This window comes from Motacilla alba, chromosome 7 (assembly GCF_015832195.1).
Source record: "Motacilla alba alba isolate MOTALB_02 chromosome 7, Motacilla_alba_V1.0_pri, whole genome shotgun sequence".
NCBI lineage: Eukaryota > Metazoa > Chordata > Aves > Passeriformes > Motacillidae > Motacilla > Motacilla alba.
The window spans coordinates 28,021,924-28,043,208 of record NC_052022.1 but is presented as its reverse complement, the minus strand read 5'-3'; the positions used below and the strand labels follow the sequence as shown (position 1 = coordinate 28,043,208).

Sequence of the window (21,285 nt, the reverse complement as noted above, 5' to 3'; positions counted from 1 at the left end):
TCCATTGAGCTAGCTTCTTGAACCTACTCTTAAGTAATTACCAAAGAATAGAGGAAATTAAATACATCTATTGGATCATACTCTTCACAGTAGTTAATAAGTTCACATAGCCTGAAAGTTAGCAACAACTACAATTAAATTTCTATGTATGTGTCACAGCTGAAGAAATACTAAAAGCAATGATCAGAGGAGTTAAAAAGAACTCTGTGGAAAACAGTCATTGGTAAATGTTCTCATTAAGTAGAATTACACCTACCTTAAACAAGAGTCATTATTATTATTATCATTAGACTTGAATAAGAATTCATCTTTAAGACTCCTTCAAATCCTCAAGGAAATTTCTCCTATAATGTATATGACATGCCTTCTCTTCCCTCCCTAAAAACTAGACAAAAACTAAACATAGCAACTTGAGAAAGCTTCACTGTTTGCACAAATGAATAAACTCTGTTTTATCTAGATTGGAGCATGACTTCTGGGATCATCTCAGGCTGTCCATTAAAGACCTTACTTGTTAACTTCTCAAACTTCATCCCTTTGGCCAAAAATTGGAAGATGGGTGTGACTTATGACGTGAATCTTCATGTAAGTGAACTTAATTCTTGGCAAACATTTACCCTTGAAAATCAGATTGGAAAAAAACGGTTAGTTATTTACAAAACTAAATAAGACATTCTACCATTCTCCCTTAAAAATTTCTAATGTCACTTCCTTATACCGGGTGCCAAATTTGGTGGAAGAATCACTTTCTTACCAGGAATCTACTCTTTCCTGTCTACAAAATTTGGTTCAATTGTTGCTACCTATGCTATGACTGTTTACAGAATCTATCTCAGATTTTAGCCCCATTTTCATTCCAGGCTTTACCTAATCTAGGCTCCACTCAGGCTTGGGTCTGTGTCTATATAGGAAGCAGAAGCTGTGAAACAGGATCAAATATGATCTGAGGTCCTGATTTTACCATTTCTCACACTTAATTGGCATACCTTTGGGGAAAACAATAAGGATTATTCCTCAGAGCTAAGGATTTGGAGGAATCTTCTCTAACAACAGCATTTTAATTATTAAAAACATTGGATTTGCCTGAAAGTATCAGCAGATTGAAAAGAATTCATCAGTGACTTCATCTGGAATACAAACATCATTAAGAGAGAGGCATATCACAAAAGTCTCTTTTGTTGAGTTAGAGATGACACAACATTTATACTACCTAGAAGATACAACGTGATGTGTAAGTATAGTGAAGCTTTTTCAAAGACGTAGGAAACAAGACAAAACAAGACTTAACAAAAAAAAAAAAAAAAAAAAGGAGGGATTGAATCAATTTGTGTGTGTAAATATATTTAAAATATAAAAATTGAAAACATATGCAGTAAGTTTTAAAATGAAGATTTAACTACATTTCCTTTACATTGCATTTTGCAGTTGCATTTATTTCACATTGCATTTTTTACCCAGCCTAAAAGCTTAATTATAACTTTAAAGGCAAAATATGACTTAGGGTTGCTTTGCCAAAATGTGAGTGAAACTTAGCAACAAGTACATATTTGTATAAATAAATTATATCATTCTTTTTATTGTTTTATAATACAATGTTCATGATGTAACAGCGCCGACACAATAACTGCAAAGACTTTAAAAAAATCACTTCTTTAAGAATTATCTAGCAAAACATTTTCTCGTCAGTAGCTTTGCCTAAGTCTCATCAATGCTAAAATTGGTTCTGATTTGCTATCAGTGTGAATGCATACGTGAAGAAATCAAACCTTTTTCCCCATTGCTTTCCCTGCCTTGTGAATTAGAATCACACAGGAAAATCTGTCAGTTTTCACACTTCATCAGCCCTGTTCCATTGGTACAGGAGAACCACTTTTGGTTCCCAGCAGAACACTTAATTTGAAGGGCTTCCCAAAATGCAATGTCTAGGTGCAAGTACTGGCTTATGTAAGCTGTGCTTCAGCACAGCTCCAAGACAACTGTATTTTCAGCCAGTTTATGATACAAACTACGCCCACTGAGGAACAATTGTGTGCCTTAAGGATGGAGATGGAGCAAAATGAGTGTAAAAAAATCCACATTAAAATAGATATTGCAGGCATTTGCTGACTTTTGTTCAGACAAACACATAGATGTTTTTATCTATCTTACCTTTCTTAGTTTGAGTGAACTCCTTGACTCTTCTCAAAAATCTGTTCCTATCTGAAGTAGGTATGGAAAACACAGCAGCATCTTTGTACAGGGGACTGCCTGAAATTGAACACAGAACCTGTTATATACACTTATCACCAACCAATCTTGCTTTCTTTAAACTTTCTATGCAAGCACTTTTACTGTAAAGCCTCCTTTTGTCAGCTCTCTTTTTTATTACACACCAGGAATTATCAAAACCAATTGCTCTTTTCCTTCATGGTTCTCTACAAAGAAAAGCAGATAAATGCAGATGCCTCAGAAGCATCTAGAGATGCAGTCAGAAAAACAGACAACCTTTTACTCTCTTCTAGAGAAGAATTTAACTAAACCCTCACTTAGCTGTACCATACATAATTCTAAAACCTCTGCATCTTGAGGACAAACAGATTAAAAAAAATACAATTTGTTCAGTGTTCCCTGTAGGTTTGATTTTTATGAAACTTAAAATCTGTAGATTCCCTGTAGACCTTTTCCAGGTAAAGGCTTCAGGTGTCAAAGGCTGTCATATAAGGGGAGAATTAAAAGTCAGACCACAATTTGTTTGACAATAAATCTCTCTCTAATGTTAAATGTGTAAAACATATCCTAGGAAGGATAAAGTTCTTTAAAAAGTTATACACATCTGTCTGTGAAACACACTGCAGAGTTTTGGGCAGATGCAGACTTCAGCTATGACAGCACTGTGCTGTTCCCAAATAACTAAACCAATGAATAAACTTTGTATGATTTCACAAAATACAGGAAAGATTTGCAACATATTTCTACATGAAGCAATAATTCCCTCTACTAAAACATTGCATGGTAATTACCTTCTCTGTTGTATTTAAATTAGTCTTCTGAAGTCAGTCTGTGGATACATAAGTTTTTTTAGTTGGTTTGGGTTTTTTTTCCTCCTCTTTGTTGCAGTGACTTGGTATGATGTTCTCTGTCTTGTACAATGCAGGCTAGGGTTAAATCCTTCATTCCCTTACAGTCTCTTCTCTCCAGTACTGCTTAACATAAATGTTTCTTCAATGCGAATATTTTCTATTTTCTTTCAGTGTTACTTATTTTGTGACATTTTTCACTGAAAAAAGCAAAATAACTGGCGTATACATGTATTTTGACATTTTTAACATAAAATTTAGAAAGAAGCTAATGAAAAAGTTCAGTGGTATCTAGATCTGTCCCCCAATTAGCATTTCTTTGAGTTGAATACTATAGATGCCTCAATACCCTTGACAGAAGTTCTAGACCTTTTTAAACATAGAATGCTAAATTTATGTATTGTGTGTGTACATACAGATATAAATTTCACATCCTTTAAGTAACAATTATGCCCTGTAGCCAGGCATTTGCTAGTAGCTAATGGCTGGTTAAGGTAAGGATGTTCTCTGTTATTTTCTTTCTTAATCAGTGACTGCCAAAAGGTGCCAAACACATTAATCAGGGAATTACTTTAGAAAACAGGGAGAAATGAATGTTCCCACAGAGTCTCACTGGCGACTACCAGCTAGCCCAGCCCTACCCGTTCTATTTTCCATCTCACTGTATAATCCCTTCCTCACCTCTTCCCTGGGCTTTCACCCTTGCTGCACTCCACCCCACCTTTCCTGACGTGTCCACGTGGATAATCTCATTATAACTAAATACCCCCTGAAGAATTACAAGGGACAGCAGCACGCTGGCACGAGCTCTTCCAAAGGCTGCCCTTTCCCGGGAGCCTCCTGCTGCCCGCACCGGCGCCGAGCGGGGCCGCGGCCGCCAGGGGGCGCTGTCGGCCGCGCCAGCGCGCGCCGGGCCCGGGGCCGTGAGGGGCAGGGCAGGAGCGGCAGCGCCCCGGGCGGGCGGCGAGAGCGGAGCGAGCGGCGCGCCCCGCACAACCTGCCTCGCTGTTGGCTCGTTTTCTAGAGGAGGGGGAGCCCTAACGTGAGTCTTCGACGTCTTTTGTGAGCTGTCTCTTACGCCTCGCATCCACTCTGCCGGCCCGCCGTCAGCAGCCTCAAGGTGCCCCTTACACCCGCAGCCCCCACGACCGGCGCTGGCAGCGTCCCCGTTCCCGAAGCGGTGCTTCTACTTGAGGGCTACGCGTGCTGCAGGGTGTTAGTAACCTAAGTCACCCCTTCCGCACGCTGCTTTTACCCTGGCACAGAGGCAGCCCACACCGGCCTAAAACACGCGCGGGGAAGCATTCCCGCGGCCACCCCGGCACACGAACGCTCTCGACAGGTCCTCCACAAGCCCTCTTCGTCAAGGTCGTGGCGGGGGCGACCAGGTGTCACAAGTCCTCCTACAGCGCCCCAGCCGCCCCCCGCGCACCGCCCCGACCGCCCGTCCGTCCAGGAGTCCCGCGGGCACGCCCCTCCCCAGGGCCATTGGCTGCCGCTGCGCCGCCGGGGGGCGGCCGCGCCGCCGATTGGTCGAGCTCGCCGTCCGTCAACATAAGCCCGGCTCCTGTCACAACAGCGCGGGGCTGTGGCCGCACTTCCTGCGCGCTCCTCGCGTCCCCCGCCCCGCTCCTCTGGCACCGCGGCGTCCCGCGCGGGCACCCTCCGCCCCGGGGACGGACATGGCTCCTCCGGGGAAAGTTGGTGCTGCCGCCGCCGTGCCGTGAGCGGAGCGCCGCGGGACGCCGTCCGTTCCTCCGTCCGTTCCTCCGTCCGTGTGACTCCCCCGCCCTCTCAGCACCCCGGAGAAGTTGACACCGCTCGGCGGGGCGATGGCAGAGGCTGCTGGCGGCAGAGAGCAGCCGGCGGCGGGCCGTGCTCCTCCCGACGCCGCTTACCGTGCCGAGGAGGAGCCCGAGCCGGCATCCCTGGACGCCGGGGGCAGGAGGCGGGAGCGCCGGAGCGGCGTTTCGGCCGTGGGTACCGCGGAGCGCTTCCCCGGCGGCAGCCTGGGGCCAGCGGCTGCGCCCGACCCCGACGCCTGCCTGCTGGAGGCGGCCAAGGCCACCCCGCGGAGGAGCAGCATCATCAAGGTAAGGGTGTGCCGCGCCGCCGGGAAGTTTGCGCGGGTCCCGCCGCCGGGTTACTCAGGCTGAAGCCGCCCTTCGGTGCGCCCCTGCCCGTGGGAGGGGGCCGGGCTGGGCAGGGGGGTGGTGGGACCCCTCCGGGGACGGGCTGCGCGCACCCTCCGCGCAGGTGAAGCGGCCGCTCCGCCGCGCAGCGCCGCTGCCCTGCCTGCGGCGAGCAAGGACGGCGGGGCCGCGGCGCCGCCGCCCCCGGGGCAAGGTGCGTGCCCGGACCGAGCGGCTCTGCAGGGTCTGTGATGGGGTGCTGCTCCCGCCGCCGCTCAGAGGGGTCGGGGTGCTCCCCGCACTCGTGCGTGACCCATGGGGCAGCTTCCCGCCGAGTTGTAAAGTTTTTGCATAGCAGCTCGTATCTGTTCTTATTTAATATTTATGAAGCACCTGGAAGGCAGACTGAATAGCTTCTACAGGGCTGGCTTTCTTAGTTCTTGAGCAGCAAAATATGCAGTGTCACAAATTAACAGAAGGTGTGTTTGGAGACGGACTGTAGTACAGGTTGTTGCGGAGCAGCACCGGCTGTTTAGCACCTTTAATGTGAAATTAACAGGCGGGCGTGACATTAAAGCTTCCGCCTTTGTTATTGTCTGGTGAGGAAAATGGTTTTATGATTATGTTGATTCTTCTTTTTTTTTGCGGTTTAATTTTTTTTAAAATAAACACTGTAGTTTTGAATTAAATGGCATCTCTTTGCAAGTATGTAGGCTTAATCGCCAGTTTTTGGGGAACCGATGAATGAAATCTCCTGGGCGAACATAATTTAGTATATGGTCACACGTGATCCTCTTGTTAGTGATTTGCACTTGGAAGGCAGCGGGAGAACAGCGGAAAAGAAGACTTCTCATCTGTAAATGTGTGAAGGCACTGGGTAGAGCTCTACCTTAGTGCTGGAAGCTCAGGACGCATGCTTAGCTCTTGCAGCTTAATGTGTCAATTCAACGGAAGAACAGATACGCGAAATACTTGCCTTTTGCATTTTAAAGCTATAAATGTTCAGAGGAGACCGAGGTGGTTAAATGCAAAAGAGCCTCGAGGGTCCTTTGTAAGTTTCACGTTGAAGTATTAACCCATTAAGTCCAGCAAAGCGTTAAGGGTGATTTTAGTTTTGTAAAGACATCCACGATGTCTTTACATGGGAATGCTTCCAGTCTGAAGTTGCATAAATGTATAAATGCTTTGCTAAATCAGGATCAAAGTTCTGTAACTGTGCTGGTAAGGAGATGATATTTTCTCTTAGAATTGCGTGAAGGTTTCAAAAATTGAAAATACACAATCTTGGATTTCAGTCAAAAATGTATCATTATTTTTACAGGCTATGCCAGTTCTGTGTGGTAGGTGGGTTTTAATGTCATAAACGGTGTATAATTGTTAATGACTGAGTAGCATTTTCACTACCGGTTGGTAGTTTGATATTGATCATTTAGCACATCTGATAATGATCAGCACATTAGCGCATAGTGCCAACGATCACTCTTCTGGAAATTCCTTGAGCCATATCTCAGGATGGTGTTTAGAAGGAGAAAGATTCCTGACAGAGGTAAGAAAGTATTAATGTTCTTATACAAAAAACTCATCTGAAATACTGAGTAAACTCAGTTTCCCGTGCTTAGGAATGGTGGCTTCAAACTGGAGCAGATGCCTAGAAGGATAGCTAGGATGGGCTGATAAGGTGGCTGGATTGAATACTATAAGAGGGGAAAAATAGATTCCTTGGACAAGAGCAAAGGACTCTTACGTGTAGATCCAGTCTGCAAACTAGACGGTTACTCTGGGGCCTGTAAGGGTTTGGAATGATCTTTTGATAGGAGCGGAATGAAAAATACCCTTGTTAACCTTAAATGTAACTGTTAAATAGATGGATTAAATTAGATAACATGGCTGTGTCTCATAGCAGGGGTCTGAACTTGAGAATTCCCAGGCTGTGCATCTCTAAGGCACTGTGTTGGGACCCCATAGAAAGCATTGCATTTCTTTTCCCTCAAGGTTATCTCAGTGGTATATAAAAGTGTTTTGAATCACAATTTTCCTTTGGCATTATACTAGGAAATACTATTAACTTGAGGTAGAAATGAAATAATGTATTTATTTGAATTTTCAGGAATTTCTAACATACTAGGACATATTCATCAGGTTTAAATGCAAATTTTAGTTAGAATTAAGATAAAACCCTCCAACTTACATTTTTTCTTTTTTCCAGGACTTCAACATGCAGGATTTCTGCACAATCATTATGTTTTACAGGGAAATGAATTTTCTAATGATTTATTATATTTATTTTACTCCAAAATGTCCATATGTTCATATAAATCTATAGTCAAAATAGTATTCCATTGCTTCCTCTAAGCTGATCTTATCTGCTGAAAAATGTGACTTAAGAAAGCAAAGGAAGTTGCACAGTAAGGACAAGCTCTTATTTTGCAGGAGTTGAACATTCCTGCTCTGTTTTCCCATTTCTCTCCCACCTATTTAAAGGTGTACTTTAAACATGAGTGGTCTTGCTCAGTTAAGCAAAAAGTTAAAATTCTGTAAATTTAGATGGTCAAAGTACACTTTTAACAGCATTTTTCCCCAGCTGTCTTCTGAAACTCTGCAAGTCTCAAGGTTAACATCTGAGAGTTCAATTCCAGTGGAAGCCAGACTTGCTTACATTGGAGCGTTCTGGCACCCACAGTATAACTGTGAAGTACAAAGGCTGAACAGGGACTTGCTTTAAAAATCTTCCCTGCTGCAAATTCCACTTGGCGTATATTGCAAGTAAAATATGAACCCTTCTAAATAATCTTCAGTGCATTCATGTGCTCTATATTTGGCTTCAGAAACAAGAGAACTCATTTATATAAAAAGAACAAAGTGTAGCCAGAAAATTATTATTCCCATTTTGCTTTGCTGATGTTCACAGCTTTGTAGATTGAGGTAAATGCAAAATGAGATTAATGAGAAATAGTTGTAGCTGTTCTTTAGGTTGTAGCTGTGCATTAAGTTGTTTCACTAATGTGCATTAGTTGGTTTCTTTTAGGTTTTGTGTTTTGGTTTTTCCTAATGCAAGGAAGAGGTAAGTGGTCTTACTATAGAACTGGAATGAGGAACCCGAAATCAGCAGACAAGAATGCTTGGAGATAAAACTAGAGAAATGGCAAGAGATCTTAGAACTTGACCTGTTTTCTAGGAAGCCTAAAGATGGAGTATGCAGAGACTAAATGATTTGCCAAGTTTTTTTTTGTTTGTTTTTTGTTGTTGTTGTTGCTTGTGAGTAATCCAGGCCCAGCTGTTTGCAAATAGAATAATAATTTCAACTACTTTTAGGCCGGGAGAGCAGAAGACAGTGCTTGGAGAACTGGATTTCTGCTTTCTTTACATGTAATGCTTTGCAAGCCTTCCTGTGTGGGGGGTTCTAAACAGAGTAAATGGATGTTGTTTTCCTTCTGGCATGTTCCTTCTGCCATTGCCATGTATGAGCACTTTAATAAATGAGTAGGAAGGCTGTGTAATTTGTTATGTAATGCTACTGAAATACTTTGTAGCTTTCTACCAAAATATTTCTCTGTCAATTCTTATCAGGCATCTCTCTCTGCTGTGTTTGCGTGCAAGACAAACTTTTGGGATCATGTGTTTGTTTTCTTCCTGGATCTTTGTTTTAAGATACTGTAGCAGATAACGCAGCAGACTGTGCCCATGAAATGAACTTGAAGTAGCAGCTGCAGACTCTCTAACTCAGAGACTTTAACTTTAGTCACAATAGAGCTGTGAGTCCTTCACTGAAGCTCTTCTAAAGGCTGTTTGCCTGCTTCATGTAGAGATTTGTTTTCCTTTAAAAGCCGGTTGAGTTGTCCTTGCTCATAATACACTACTAAGCCTAAGAACTACAAGTTTTAGGTTTTTGCAGTTTAATTAATCAGTGAAAGTGTATCAAGATAGCCAGCTATCTTATTTCAAGACTTGTATTTATGCTTGTGACATTCTCTTTAAAAAAAACCCTGCAATGAAAGCAATGAGGCTTAGTTTCTTTCAGTTTGTTCTGATGTGTGGTGACAGAATTCAAGTGTTTTAAATACATGCCACGTCTGTCTATGCAATGTAACTATTTAAGACTGTTTTCAGAAGACAGTTTTTCAGGACTGTAATGGTTCTCCAGAAGCTTTTACATAGCTTTTGGTAGTGTAAGCTTGCATTTAGGCACTTGCTGCTTAATAATCTAAAACTATGACTATGTAAGATTCATCAAAGCTGATAAACTACTTGATAGTCCAATGCTGATTTTATCATGAATGCATTCTTGGACATATATGTACCAGAGGAAAAAAGGAGAATATGTAAGTTGAGATTACATTATATAACGTGGTAGAGCCTAAAAAGGTATTTAGAAGGGCAAGAAGGACACGTCTAGCCATGCAAAGACTGTCACAAAATGGGAAATACACCAGATAGATCTGGAAAAAGGTAACTTTATCACTAAAGGGTGATATTTATATGTATGTCAATTCCCAAACATCGTGGGAAACAGGGAACTGACATTCACTCTCTTTCACAGAATGTGAAGTCAAGGAAAAAAACCAGTGGTAGTTCTTTAGCAGCAGGTTGAAAATAAATGACATTATTTCCTGATGCAGCATGTGAGTAAATCATGCACTTTACAGCCCCAGAAATCTGTGCAGTCGGACGTGTAAATGTGTTTGAGCAGGTTTGAAATGACAAACTGATGAAGAGAGCTTCACAATGCACCAAAAGCATCTGGCTTTGAAAGTTCCTAAACCACAAGTGCTTGAACTCTGGGAGCCGCAGCAAAGAATCAACCACTTTGTACTTCCTTGCTTCTTATGTGTTTCCCCAGGCATGTACTCTTCTTGGGATACCAGCCGACGTTGATCTTTAGCTAACCCAGTATCTGTTTGTTAAAAAAACTGAAATGAATTGTTAAGAGACCCAGGGAAGTGGTTTCCATTACTGCTAGTATAAAATTTCCTTAGAAATTAAAGAATCTTCTTTGTTAATTTAGTTATTTAGAATTAATATTTGCCAGCTTTACAGAAGAGAAACGTTTAATGATTTTTTCGGATTGCTGTGGCATAGCTGTTTATATTTTTGTAACACTGCACCTCTATTCCATACACCACTGTTTTTCCTTAAGCATCTATTCAAGACAATTTTGGACAGAACAAATACTGGTATAGACCTGCTTTTGTCAAATGAGTTATGGCCAGTAATTAGTATCAGTGAAGACGGGCAGTTTATCTTTGAACTGTTTGTTTATCAGACATACATTCTCATGGAGGGCAGTAGACATTTCAGACTGGGGCTTAAATTCCATCTCTTTCCTCTTGGTTCTTAAAGCAACATCAGTAGATCCAGTATAGCTGTGCCTAAGTTGGTAACACCATAGTGAGAAAGATTTAGGTCTTGTGTAATTTTTTTTTGTGTCAAGCTCTCAATAGTAATTATCATAGCAATGGAAACCACTATATATAAAATTATTCAGGTGCAAGATTTGGGCATGTGAGTCTTGGGAAGCTGTCCTAAAGGCTCATCTGGCTAAAAGTCTCCTAGAAGTTAATGAGTGCCTTTACACTGACTCGTCTCAACTTTACCACTTGAAAAATTTTAAACAAACCCAAACAACCTACATCCAGGCCAAGCTTCTTCCTTTGAAGTTTATAGAAAAAATGTCTGTTAACTATTCTAGTAGTTGTCCCTATTTCTTGGTTTGGTTCCACTTGGCACATAATGTAACACATGACCAGTGATCTCAGTAAACATGTGGGTACAGATGGATAAAGCTTTGTGTTTGGGGTGTTTTTCTGTACCAGTTCATAGGAGTCAAGGTGATTTGAGTGTCTTGCACAGGAATTACTGAAAGGTGACCTTTCTGTAGAGTAACAGCTAGTCCAGTGGTCTGCAAACACAAGTTCTGGCAGGTTTTTTTCAGGAAGTTGTTTGATAGGTTTTCAAGGTAAGATGTAGGAGCTGTTAAGGTTGGGAATAAAAGATCAAGTTGGTGATACTGGTTGATTTGTTTTTAAATTATGTGCATAAAGACTTCAGTGCAGAAGTACATAAATAATTAAAAATAATATTCTGATGAAGTAATGGGGCTGGTGGACAGAGCAGTGGCAGAGGAGGAGAGCTTTCTATTGCTTTCCAGGTATGTAAAGGAGCTGTTAATAAAGTTAAGTATCTGTGTGGAGATGCAAATCCTGTTTCTCATGCTAACATTGTATTCATTTTGTAGTTCCACTGAGATCATCACCATCTGCAACGAAGTTGTTTAAACTGAGTTAATGGTATATATTTTTTTCTGTTCTTCCCTACAGTAGATGTAAAAATGCAGGCAGTTACTGTAGAACCAATAATACATCTGCTGTGGTGAACCATTTAGCTGGTTGTTCTTGTGAACTTAATCAACCTATTTGACGGGTGGGTGTAATTTCTGGTAATACTGGGTGATTTTTCTAAGATATGAGGAAGGATGATTAATATTACTTTTAATAACACATGTATTCTAGGGGCTTTCTTTTAGCTAATGTGACTTGAAGGTTTTGACATGCGTGACAGTTCAAGAGCTACTGAGACTTGATTAAAGAAATAAGTGCCACAAATGGCTAAATACCTTTACTAAATGCTAACATGTTCTGAAGACTCATAAAGATCTTTGTATGTATAGGTTTGGAAATGTATTTACAATCAAAGCCTTGTTCTTAAATCTTTCTGTGTCCTAAATATTCTGGGGTTTGAAGCCTGCTTGTGTAGAATCCTGTTTTCTGGAAGAGTCTTATATCCGAAGTTTGCAGTTTTAAGTGACAATTAACCCCTTTCCTGAAATGTGTTCAAATTTCTTAGATTATTGTAATATCTTCAGTTGTGGCTCACTGTTTGGTGTGTATTTATTAAGTTGAAAGTCTCTGACCATTAAGACTTTGTACTGGAATCAAACTGAGGTAAAATATTCCTCCTCTTCCAGAGCCACTTACATCCATGAAATTAGCCTTGGGATTATTATTTGAGGCAGCATGCATCAAGTGATGTTATTGTGGGATGCCTATTTAAAGGTGTATGTCAGTCTAAAAGGTAACTGGAACAAAGTATTACTGTATTGAGGGGATTTTAAAAAATATACTCTAGCTGTAAATGTATACTGTGAAGATTGGATTCTCCTCCTGAGTGGCCTGCTCAGGGGAATACTGACACACCATGTTTTAGATAATCCCAGCTGAAACAGCTACAGAAAACCTTCATTAGAGTCATATTGAATTTTCCCCAGAAGCTCTTCACCCTGCTGGATGTCCTTCAGGTTGACCTATGTTAGGCTGCTTTGGTACTTCTTGAAGGGGTAAAAGGAGCATGTGTTTGCTGCCCAGTTCTTTGTTCAGAGATTGGTTGACAGTGGAAATGTGTTTGAATGCTTCAAAGTTGTCATGCATTGATTTGTGTGGGTGTAAATGGCTATAGAAGTGGTCGGTAATTAGGACTCAAATCATCATTGTTCAATGGATGCTTGTTTTGGCAACTGGGATGCAACTTCTGAATGGGCAGTAAGAATCTCAGTTGGAAATCTATTCAGTATGAAGCTGGCTGCTCAACTGCATACCTTTCAAATAAGTCTAGTAATCTAGAGTGAAGTGCAGTGCTCAGCATTTATTATTTTATGGACACAGAGTCTGTTAAGCTAATGTTGAATGGTGGTTCTCCCAGAGTCATTTGGACCTAATTACCTGTATTGTACTATAGGTGGATGCGGGGTGTTTTTAATTCATTAGGCGGGTTTGATGGATTACTAATTTGTTTTGATTGTGGACTATGAAAAGTTTTAATGCTATTTCAATCTTTCAGATAGTTTGGAGGGTAAATACAACTAAAAAAGGAGTTCCTTAAGTAAAATGCAGGATGCACTTGTGGTATAAGATGCCTGCTGCTCATGGAAATGTGTCAGTGTCCATCTTGCTTTTGTGTGTACTGGTAGACTTTTCTCCATTTTGTGTTGATGCATCTCCTAGAGAGTTTGTCTGCTTAAAAACCAAACCAGAAGAGCAAGCAGCCAGACAAAAGCTTTGCCAGAAGTATGGATGAAGAAGATGACATGAATTTAAGAAATTCTGTTTTATTTGATCCTACTGCAGTCAATGCATTTTGAGGAGTAGGTGTGCTTAGGGCACTGCCTGAGAATGACAGGTACACCACGCTTGCAAGAAAAAGGCAGGAAGTAAATAGCAATAAGAGGTAAAACTCCTTGATCAGGAATCAGATGCTAGTGCTTGAGTACACCAGAAAAGCCACAGGCCAGAGCAGAGTGAGAGCATGTCTAGAAACTCGAGTGAAATTCAGAAAATTGGATTATATGTAATCAGAGTGCTGCTGAGAGCACGGCTGTCATGGGGAGCAGGCAAGGCTGAAATAAAACCAGGGAGCCTGGCTGGAAGGTTGGGCACTGAAGTCAGGAGTCAGTCATGGGTGCACAAGCAGGACAGGGCTGAGGTGGAGGACCAGGACTTGAGGAAGAATTTTGAGCACAGCCATGGGGATCACATTTGCAGATGCAGCTCTGAGCTCTGCTGCGGGAGAAGTCCCACAGGAAAAGAACAGTTCGTTGCCTGAGCTGGGTTGCTCTGGTTTTCTGGTCTTTTGGGCATGTACCATGCAAGAGGTGTGTGGGTGTTTCAGGGGACTGGCTGCTGAATGATGTCAGGTTTGGGGAACCTGGGAAAGGGCACAAGGTGGCTGCCAGAAGCCAGAGGGTTTTTATGCCACAAACATTTGCGGCGGCTCTGGTTGAGAGAACAACGGGAAGACGACTGAGGGCTGCCTTGGTCCTGCTCTTGTCGGCTTGGTGGTGATTCCTTGCATCTCTCTCTTCTTAAGATTGCTGCCTGTTTGGGCATCCCCTGTTAAGCTTTCCATAGCCCTGTAGCATTTAGGCAAGCATACCACTGAATTTTAATATCACAGTGATGTTTTAGTTTTGTTTTCACTGTTGGGATTTTTTTTGAGGAAATAGATTATCTTGATGATTCTGTCAGTTTTAGCCTGGTTGCATAGAAGAATAATTTTTACTTAATGTTAGTTTTTCTCTTAGGACACAAAATACATTATGGGCAACACTTATCATAAATGTAAATGAGTTCTGGTTTCTTGCATTTAATTTTTTTATAAGCTGTAGTTTTGCTTGGAAGACCCATGTGAATTTTTTGTTGTTGTTCTTTTAATTTGATTTTATAACAACTTCCATGAATATCTGATTAGAAGTTGCATTTGCTCACCTAGAGGGACTGCTGAACTCTTTGAGCGAGAGCTATCAGGAGGAAACACTGTGAATGGATTACTGTAAGATCTTCCCTCTTTTTCTGAATGAGATTATGTAGGAGGTTATTGCATTAATTTAGCAAATGTAATAGTTTAATAAAAGTACTATGTTCCATTGGAGTATGACACCCCTCCAGGCTACCTCATGTAACTACTGTAATAAAAAATTCTCTGAGTGCTGGCTCAGAGATGTTGGAATTCATGCAACATAAGAAAAAAGACTTTCTGCGAACATTTTGTGTTCAGTGGTAGATGGAGCCCTGTCCCCTAGACTGCCTGGAAGCAGCACAGCCTTCACTGGGAATGGAGCCTTCATTTGCTGGAGCCAGCCTTGCTCTGTGGGTGACACCCAGGCCTTGGCACGGGGGTAAGGACAGGTTTGTCCCGGGACATACACATGGATGTATCCTGAAGGAAGGCTTGTCGTCTAGTGTTACATAAAATCAGTTGTATTTGTGTATGCTTTGGAACTGCAAGTTATGGTATTCACGCAGCTTGTGAATTTCTTCCTCAGTGTTATGATTCACAGTGGCAGTTGCTCCCTAAAGCAATGCAGATTTTCAGTATAAACATAGTTTCTGCAGTCTGAAATCAGTGGCAATTTTCCCGTTGTGATCAATGGAGGAGGGATTGGATTGAACACAAATAGCCAATCACTAAACCCTGTTATTTTACCTCACAATTTTGTTTTTCAGACACTTAAATGTGGCTAATTATGTTATGCTGATTCTACTTTGAGCTAGGCAAGGTTTGTTTGGCAAAACTGTATGACTTTAAATACCAATGCTAATACTGCTGAAGAATGAATTTTGGGGGATTATTTTTAGAGAAGCTGTTCTTATTAGAAGCATGAAAAAGACTAAGTTTTCATTAGAACTGAGAAAAAAAATAGATTACTTAACTCACAGCAAATACATTTGTTTGTTTACTTGGCAGTGCTGCTGCAGCATCTATGTGCAGAATGCAGGGTTACAATTCTGTTCATGTTCAATACTTCTGTTTGCTACATCCTTGGAGATGAAAGGGAGGTAGTCTCATACATGGTAGTGAGGTACAGTACTTTGATGGACAGGGCTAGTGCTTAGAATTGAGTGATTTCAATGGGCTGATCCAAATCTCTGTTTGATCTTGAGATCAAATTGGAGCCTGCTTGTGGCCTTCAGAACATCCTCCTGGTACCCTTGGTTGCCAAAGAGGAGTGTTCCCTGCAGCAGTAACTTCCAACTTTGAAGACTTTTTTTTATTTTAACCATTATAACTACTTAAATTATTTTACATTCTCATGCTGAGCACAGATTACATAGATCAGTCCAAGGACCGTGGTATTTTCCTGCAGAAGAAGCTGGGTTGTGGCAGTAGATGGGAAGGATAAGTAAATTGTTTGGCTTGGGAGAGTGAAATGTGAGAGAGTTAAGCATCGTGCTTTGCCTAGGCTCAGCAGCTCTGCTGGGAGGGGCATGGCTGTGGGGAGCAGGTGAAGCTTAAGAGAAAGGAAAAAAGGTCGATTTAATGAGATGAGGTTAACATCCTCATTTGCATTGACCAGCGTAAAGACTGTAACCATGTCCCCATGTGCTGTGAAATGCTGACATACAAGCACTTGTGATAAAATCTTGTGACTTTGCCCGAAGAGCTCACCTTTCTGAGGGCTAATGGCCAGTATCGTGTTTAGGTGTGAGCTAGGGCTGGATGGATGATCCAGTTTACCACGGAGAGATGAGACTGAGATGAACAGGGAGCATGTTAAACGGGGCAAGGCAGAGCACAGAGCCGAGATGTTGGGAAGCTGCACCTTGTACCTGATTGTGGCAGCGCCTGTGATGTCTGGGGAAGAGAGCAATTTTGTTCCTTTTGAAATTATCAAGACTTAAATCCTGATAAATAAAAAACCCTGGAGCTTTAGAGTACACTCTTATCCTGTATAGCAGTACCTTGCCTTCCCAGTATGGAGGACCACACATTTTTCTCAGCTTACTTAAGAAAATTGTTGTAAAGCTTGTGCCTGGCTTTCGCACAGCCCTCCTCTGCAAAGAGGAAACTGTATCTCACTTCAGACCAGCTTTTAACTTCTCCAGTGATACACAGCTCTCAGCTTGAATAAACAGCTAGCTATAGCCTACTGCAAGTGCATTTGGCATAGTTTTTAGAAATTTGAGGATTTGAAAGGAACAGTGTGGGCACAATGTTCTGTTCACCAGGAGAAGAAATACCAGCTTTCTAACCGAAGAAGGTTGCAGCAATTTCAAAAAAAAAACTGTTCAAAAAGCTTTGAACAGTTGTGAGGCAAAAGATAGGACCCTGCTGAAATCCTGAATCCATTGGTAGGTTATAATCTAGAACTTTATGTTTTATTTGAAATACCATTTAGTTTGTTTATTTATCTGTACACCTACTCAGGGATTGCAGAATGTCTCTAGCTTGTGTTGTGGCATATTGCAGCCAGGAGCACATATTGCACAGTTCTCCAAATACGACTCAAGGAAAACACTGAAGTGTTTGTGTCTGGATATGTGTATGTTCTAAAGAACATAGTTCCCACTTGCTCAGTTTATTATCTTCCCCTTCTTCTATGTATATCAGTATTGTATATACTTTGCATGATAGTAGAAATTCACAGAACATGTTAAACTGACTTTTTATGCACAAAATTTTGCAGTATTGCATAGTTTTAGCAGCGGGAATTATGGTGTTTTTTCTTTGCATGAATCCAAGAACTGAATGTGGTAGTTATTGGGAGATACAACTTCTTTTCAAAGGGAAGAAAAGGCCATTTAAATTCAGTATTGCAGCAGAAGTGTATGAATAAGAAGGTCAAGTGTGGTTTACACTGCTAAATAACTTGCATGTATTGGAAATATTTCTTTCTGTCTCCTGCTCTTTTTGGTATACTGTAAATACAACTTGGATTGTTTATTTGAAAGGTTTTTTTTTAAAAAAAAGTGTGTGGACAAGTCTCAAGTTTTGAACTGATGGTCATCAGGAGGTAGCTAAAACTAAAGCTGGTACTAGAGTGCCTGTATAATGATTTGCATTAGGTCTTAATTAAAACATGTTTCTATGTGGACAAAGGCCACGGGCCCCTTTCTTGTAAGATGGAGGTGAAAATAGGAGTGAGAACAATCAGAGAATGAAGAAGACCCAACACTGCATCCATAGACTGATGTGTGTGCTGCAAAACTGGTGTGCTTACCTACAGCCTGAGCTAGTGTTTTCTGCAAAAAGCTGCTGTAGCAGGAAGAGAGGTGCAGACTGACTTGGGCTGCTGTGGCAGACTGAGATACAGAGCACTCCTCTTGCCAACACAATTGCTCGAACAAAGGTGTTGCAGGCCAGAGGTTCTGTGTGTTCTTCTGGCCTGCTACACCAAAGTAGGATTTGATCTGTACAGTTCTTAGGTAGAAAAGACTAATTGGGAGCCTTTGACAAAGAGCTTGGTATCCCAAGTGAGTGTTACCTTTGTGAGTGCTGGATAGTAGGAGTTAGAAATGAATGCCATCTTTCAGGGTAGGACCAATGAATGCCCCCAGCAGAAAAATAGCAGTTACTTGCAGTTTGGGCAGGAGAAATTGTTCTTTGATCTTCCTGTTGTGTATGTAAAAGGTCAGCTATACAGTTGAATTAAGAATAACCACCACACAAACTATTTTATTTGTTGTTTGTGTTTGGTTTTGGGTTGGGTTTTTTTTTCGGGCTGATTGTCATGCCTACCTGTATATTAGTGGTTGTTCAAAATGCATTTTCTCTTCATGAATTTTGTATGTTTCTAATTAGGAGCTGATATCTGAATCCATGGGGAGCATTTGGGTATAACCTTGTATTGCCCCTTTGGGTTTATTATGCTCCAATAAAGTAATTAATGGATGAATGCAAATATGAAATTAAATTATATGAAAGAGTAATGTTGTAGAAAAGATGCAAACGTGCTGTGTGTTTGTATAACTCAATATCATCAGTTGCTTCTCAGGTGACTTGGCTACCCATTAATCTCTACACCAGATTTTGTCCAAGTATAAAACTTGAAGATTTCCTCCCTCTTTCATGTTTTTGAAAATACAGTGGGTTTTGTTTTCCATTTGGTTTGGTGCTCTTTTTTTTTCGTTTTGGTTGGTTGTGGGTTTTGTTTTGTTTTCTTTTTTTAGTTTGACATTTTTGTTTTTACTGTTTTACCATTGCATATATGATAATGTGTTTTGGTTGCTGTATAAAAGATTTTACTATATCAGGAAGGTTTTTGGGATACCTGTCATGCTTGGATGAATGGGTTGTGGCAGTTCAATTGCAATTATAATTTTAAATCCCTTTTAAAAAAGGCTGGGGAGGCTAACTTCAGGAGCATTGGACTCAAGACATCGGGGAGGTATTTAGCATCCTTCTGGAAAGACCTGAGATGACTGGACCCATAACAGCTGTTAAATGAGCTTCTAACGGTGTCAGATGAGCCAGTAAGAACCAGAGAATGCCAGGCTTCTCTCCTTTCTGTGATGATTTAGTGCTCAATAGCAGTAAAATAATCCAGGCAATGCATCAGGGAGAATTGCTGCTTTTCTCAAGTGGTTCTTTAACTTTCAAGATAAGCTTCATGGTGTTTCCAGTGATAATAATGATTAATGCTTCCTTTGCTGTTGACTGCTCTAGGGTTTGTTTCTTGGTAGTTTGTATACTGGAGGAGAAGTTTAGCACTGTCTCTCCCAGCAGGTCACTTCCAGCCATGCCTAACTGCTTAATTAATTGAGTCATTACGATAATGGATTTGTAGTTGGTTTTACAAATCTGTCTGAGTGCCTTCTTCCCTGAGGACACCACTGTACCTTGTTCTGGGAGGTGTGAAAAGCAAGAAGAAAAGTTCAACTGCCAAATAACAGCACATAGGAGCATTCAGAGACTTGGAAGAGAACAGCTCAGGAAATAATTCCATGCTCCTGCTCCCTTAAGTATGTTCTGTGTTCTGAAATGGTTACTTCTAGGGGAAGGACTGTTTTGCCAAAAGAGAAAGCAGAGCTTGCAGAATGTTAGTGGAAGGACCTTTCCCATGTAATCCTGTATAATTAATCTGCTGGAGAAGTTGTTGCTTGTATTAATTACTTTATGCATAGAGCAAAAACACAGGGATATTCAGGATGGTGTTGGAGTATCTATTACTGGCAAAATACAGGGAGATACAGGATAGTATGGAAGTATGTATTCATACAGACAACAAAGGCTTGCGGTGGACCTACAAAATCCTTCCCTTGGACTGGGACAGCGAAGGGGGGAAAATGTCTCATGAACCCGGTTAAATTTTTTCATAATATTTCTCCTGTATTTTTTTTTCTGTAAGCAAGAGTAGTTCATGTGTCAAAGCTTCATCCTGGCTTAATCTTGTATCTTCATCCTGGCATATTTTGTCCATTCTGTGAAACCAGTGCCTGGTGTTGAAAGTCAGGAACACAGGAGCCTTGCATGTCTGAATGTGTCTGGCAGCTTGGGGGAATAGGCTTTTAAATAGCTGCTTTACCTTGTTTTATGGCCAAATACCTTTGCTCTTTCCTGTTTTTTTGTTGTTGTGTTTTTTTTTTTTTTCCCCAGTCTTATCTTACCCCTTTAAAATAGAACATTTTATTTTACTGCAAATCAAATAGTCATCAGTTAATGGTGAAGATCATGAATTACATTGTCAGGTTAAAAACTGTATATCTGCAGTATTTTTTCCACATGATCGTGGTATTTGCCCTGTATGTTGGATTTAAATGTGTTTTACTTTAAAACAACTTGCAATGTAATCACTGTTTTCCAAATGTCTGGAAAAGCCACAGCGATGGCGCTCAACCTCTGAATATTTGCTCAGATTTTTTTTTTTTGCCCCCACTCACTCTCCACCATAACCACGTTACTGTCAACTCAAAATCTGCTCCTTGATCTTGGTTTGTGGCCTTGCCTAGACTGGAAGACAATTTGACTAAAGATGTAAAAACTACACATAGCAGTCCAGATTATCAGAAGTAAAATTCTGATTGACTGTCATTGTGATTTCCTGCTAAGTGTGGACTCAACTCTGAGACATGTTTTGACTTGATGCATTTATCTAGTCACTCTTGTATCTGTGCTGTCCCTGAGCAGATAAAAGTTTAGTACTGACCCAGTTCTTTCAGTGTGTTTGGGGTTCTGCCCAAGATCACCCTGCAGCACCTTTATAACAGAAGGGTTTGCCAGGACTTGCAGGAGTGTTGCACTGTGGTGCCAGCGCTGGACTACTAAGAATGACAGTCTCATGTTGTCAGCAGACTTGTTGAATCCCACTGGTTTTTTGTTGGGTTTTTTGTTGGGTTTTTTGTTGGGTTTTTTGTTGGGTTTTTTGTTGGGTTTTTTGTTGGGTTTTTTGTTGGGTTTTTTGTTGGGTTTTTTGTTGGGTTTTTTGTTGGGTTTTTTGTTGGGTTTTTTGTTGGGTTTTTTGTTGGGTTTTTTGTTGGGTTTTTTGTTGGGTTTTTTGTTGGGTTTTTTGTTGGGTTTTTTGTTGGGTTTTTTGTTGGGTTTTTTGTTGGGTTTTTTGTTGGGTTTTTTGTTGGGTTTTTTGTTGGGTTTTTTGTTGGGTTTTTTGTTGGGTTTTTTGTTGGGTTTTTTGTTGGGTTTTTTGTTGGGTTTTTTGTTGGGTTTTTTGTTGGGTTTTTTGTTGGGTTTTTTGTTGGGTTTTTTGTTGGGTTTTTTGTTGGGTTTTTTGTTGGGTTTTTTGTTGGGTTTTTTGTTGGGTTTTTTGTTGGGTTTTTTGTTGGGTTTTTTGTTGGGTTTTTTGTTGGGTTTTTTGTTGGGTTTTTTGTTGGGTTTTT

General features: G+C 41.0%; 1 protein-coding gene across 5 annotated transcripts in view; it reads left to right on the top strand.

Annotated features, from left to right (window-relative positions):
* Positions 1-4,605: 4,605 nt before the first annotated feature.
* PLCL1 (phospholipase C like 1 (inactive)) overlaps positions 4,606-21,285 on the top strand; it is a 182,858-nt gene continuing 166,178 nt past the window's right edge. The window contains exon 1 of one of the 5 annotated variants that reach the window (XM_038142580.1): positions 4,606-5,149. In XM_038142580.1, coding sequence (XP_037998508.1) covers positions 4,889-5,149 — 261 coding nt within the window. In that variant the 5' untranslated portion in view covers positions 4,606-4,888. Of the gene's footprint in view, positions 5,150-5,174; positions 8,111-21,285 lie in introns of those variants that run through there. The other 4 variants (XM_038142581.1, XM_038142583.1, XM_038142582.1 and 1 more) reach the window with 4 other exon arrangements.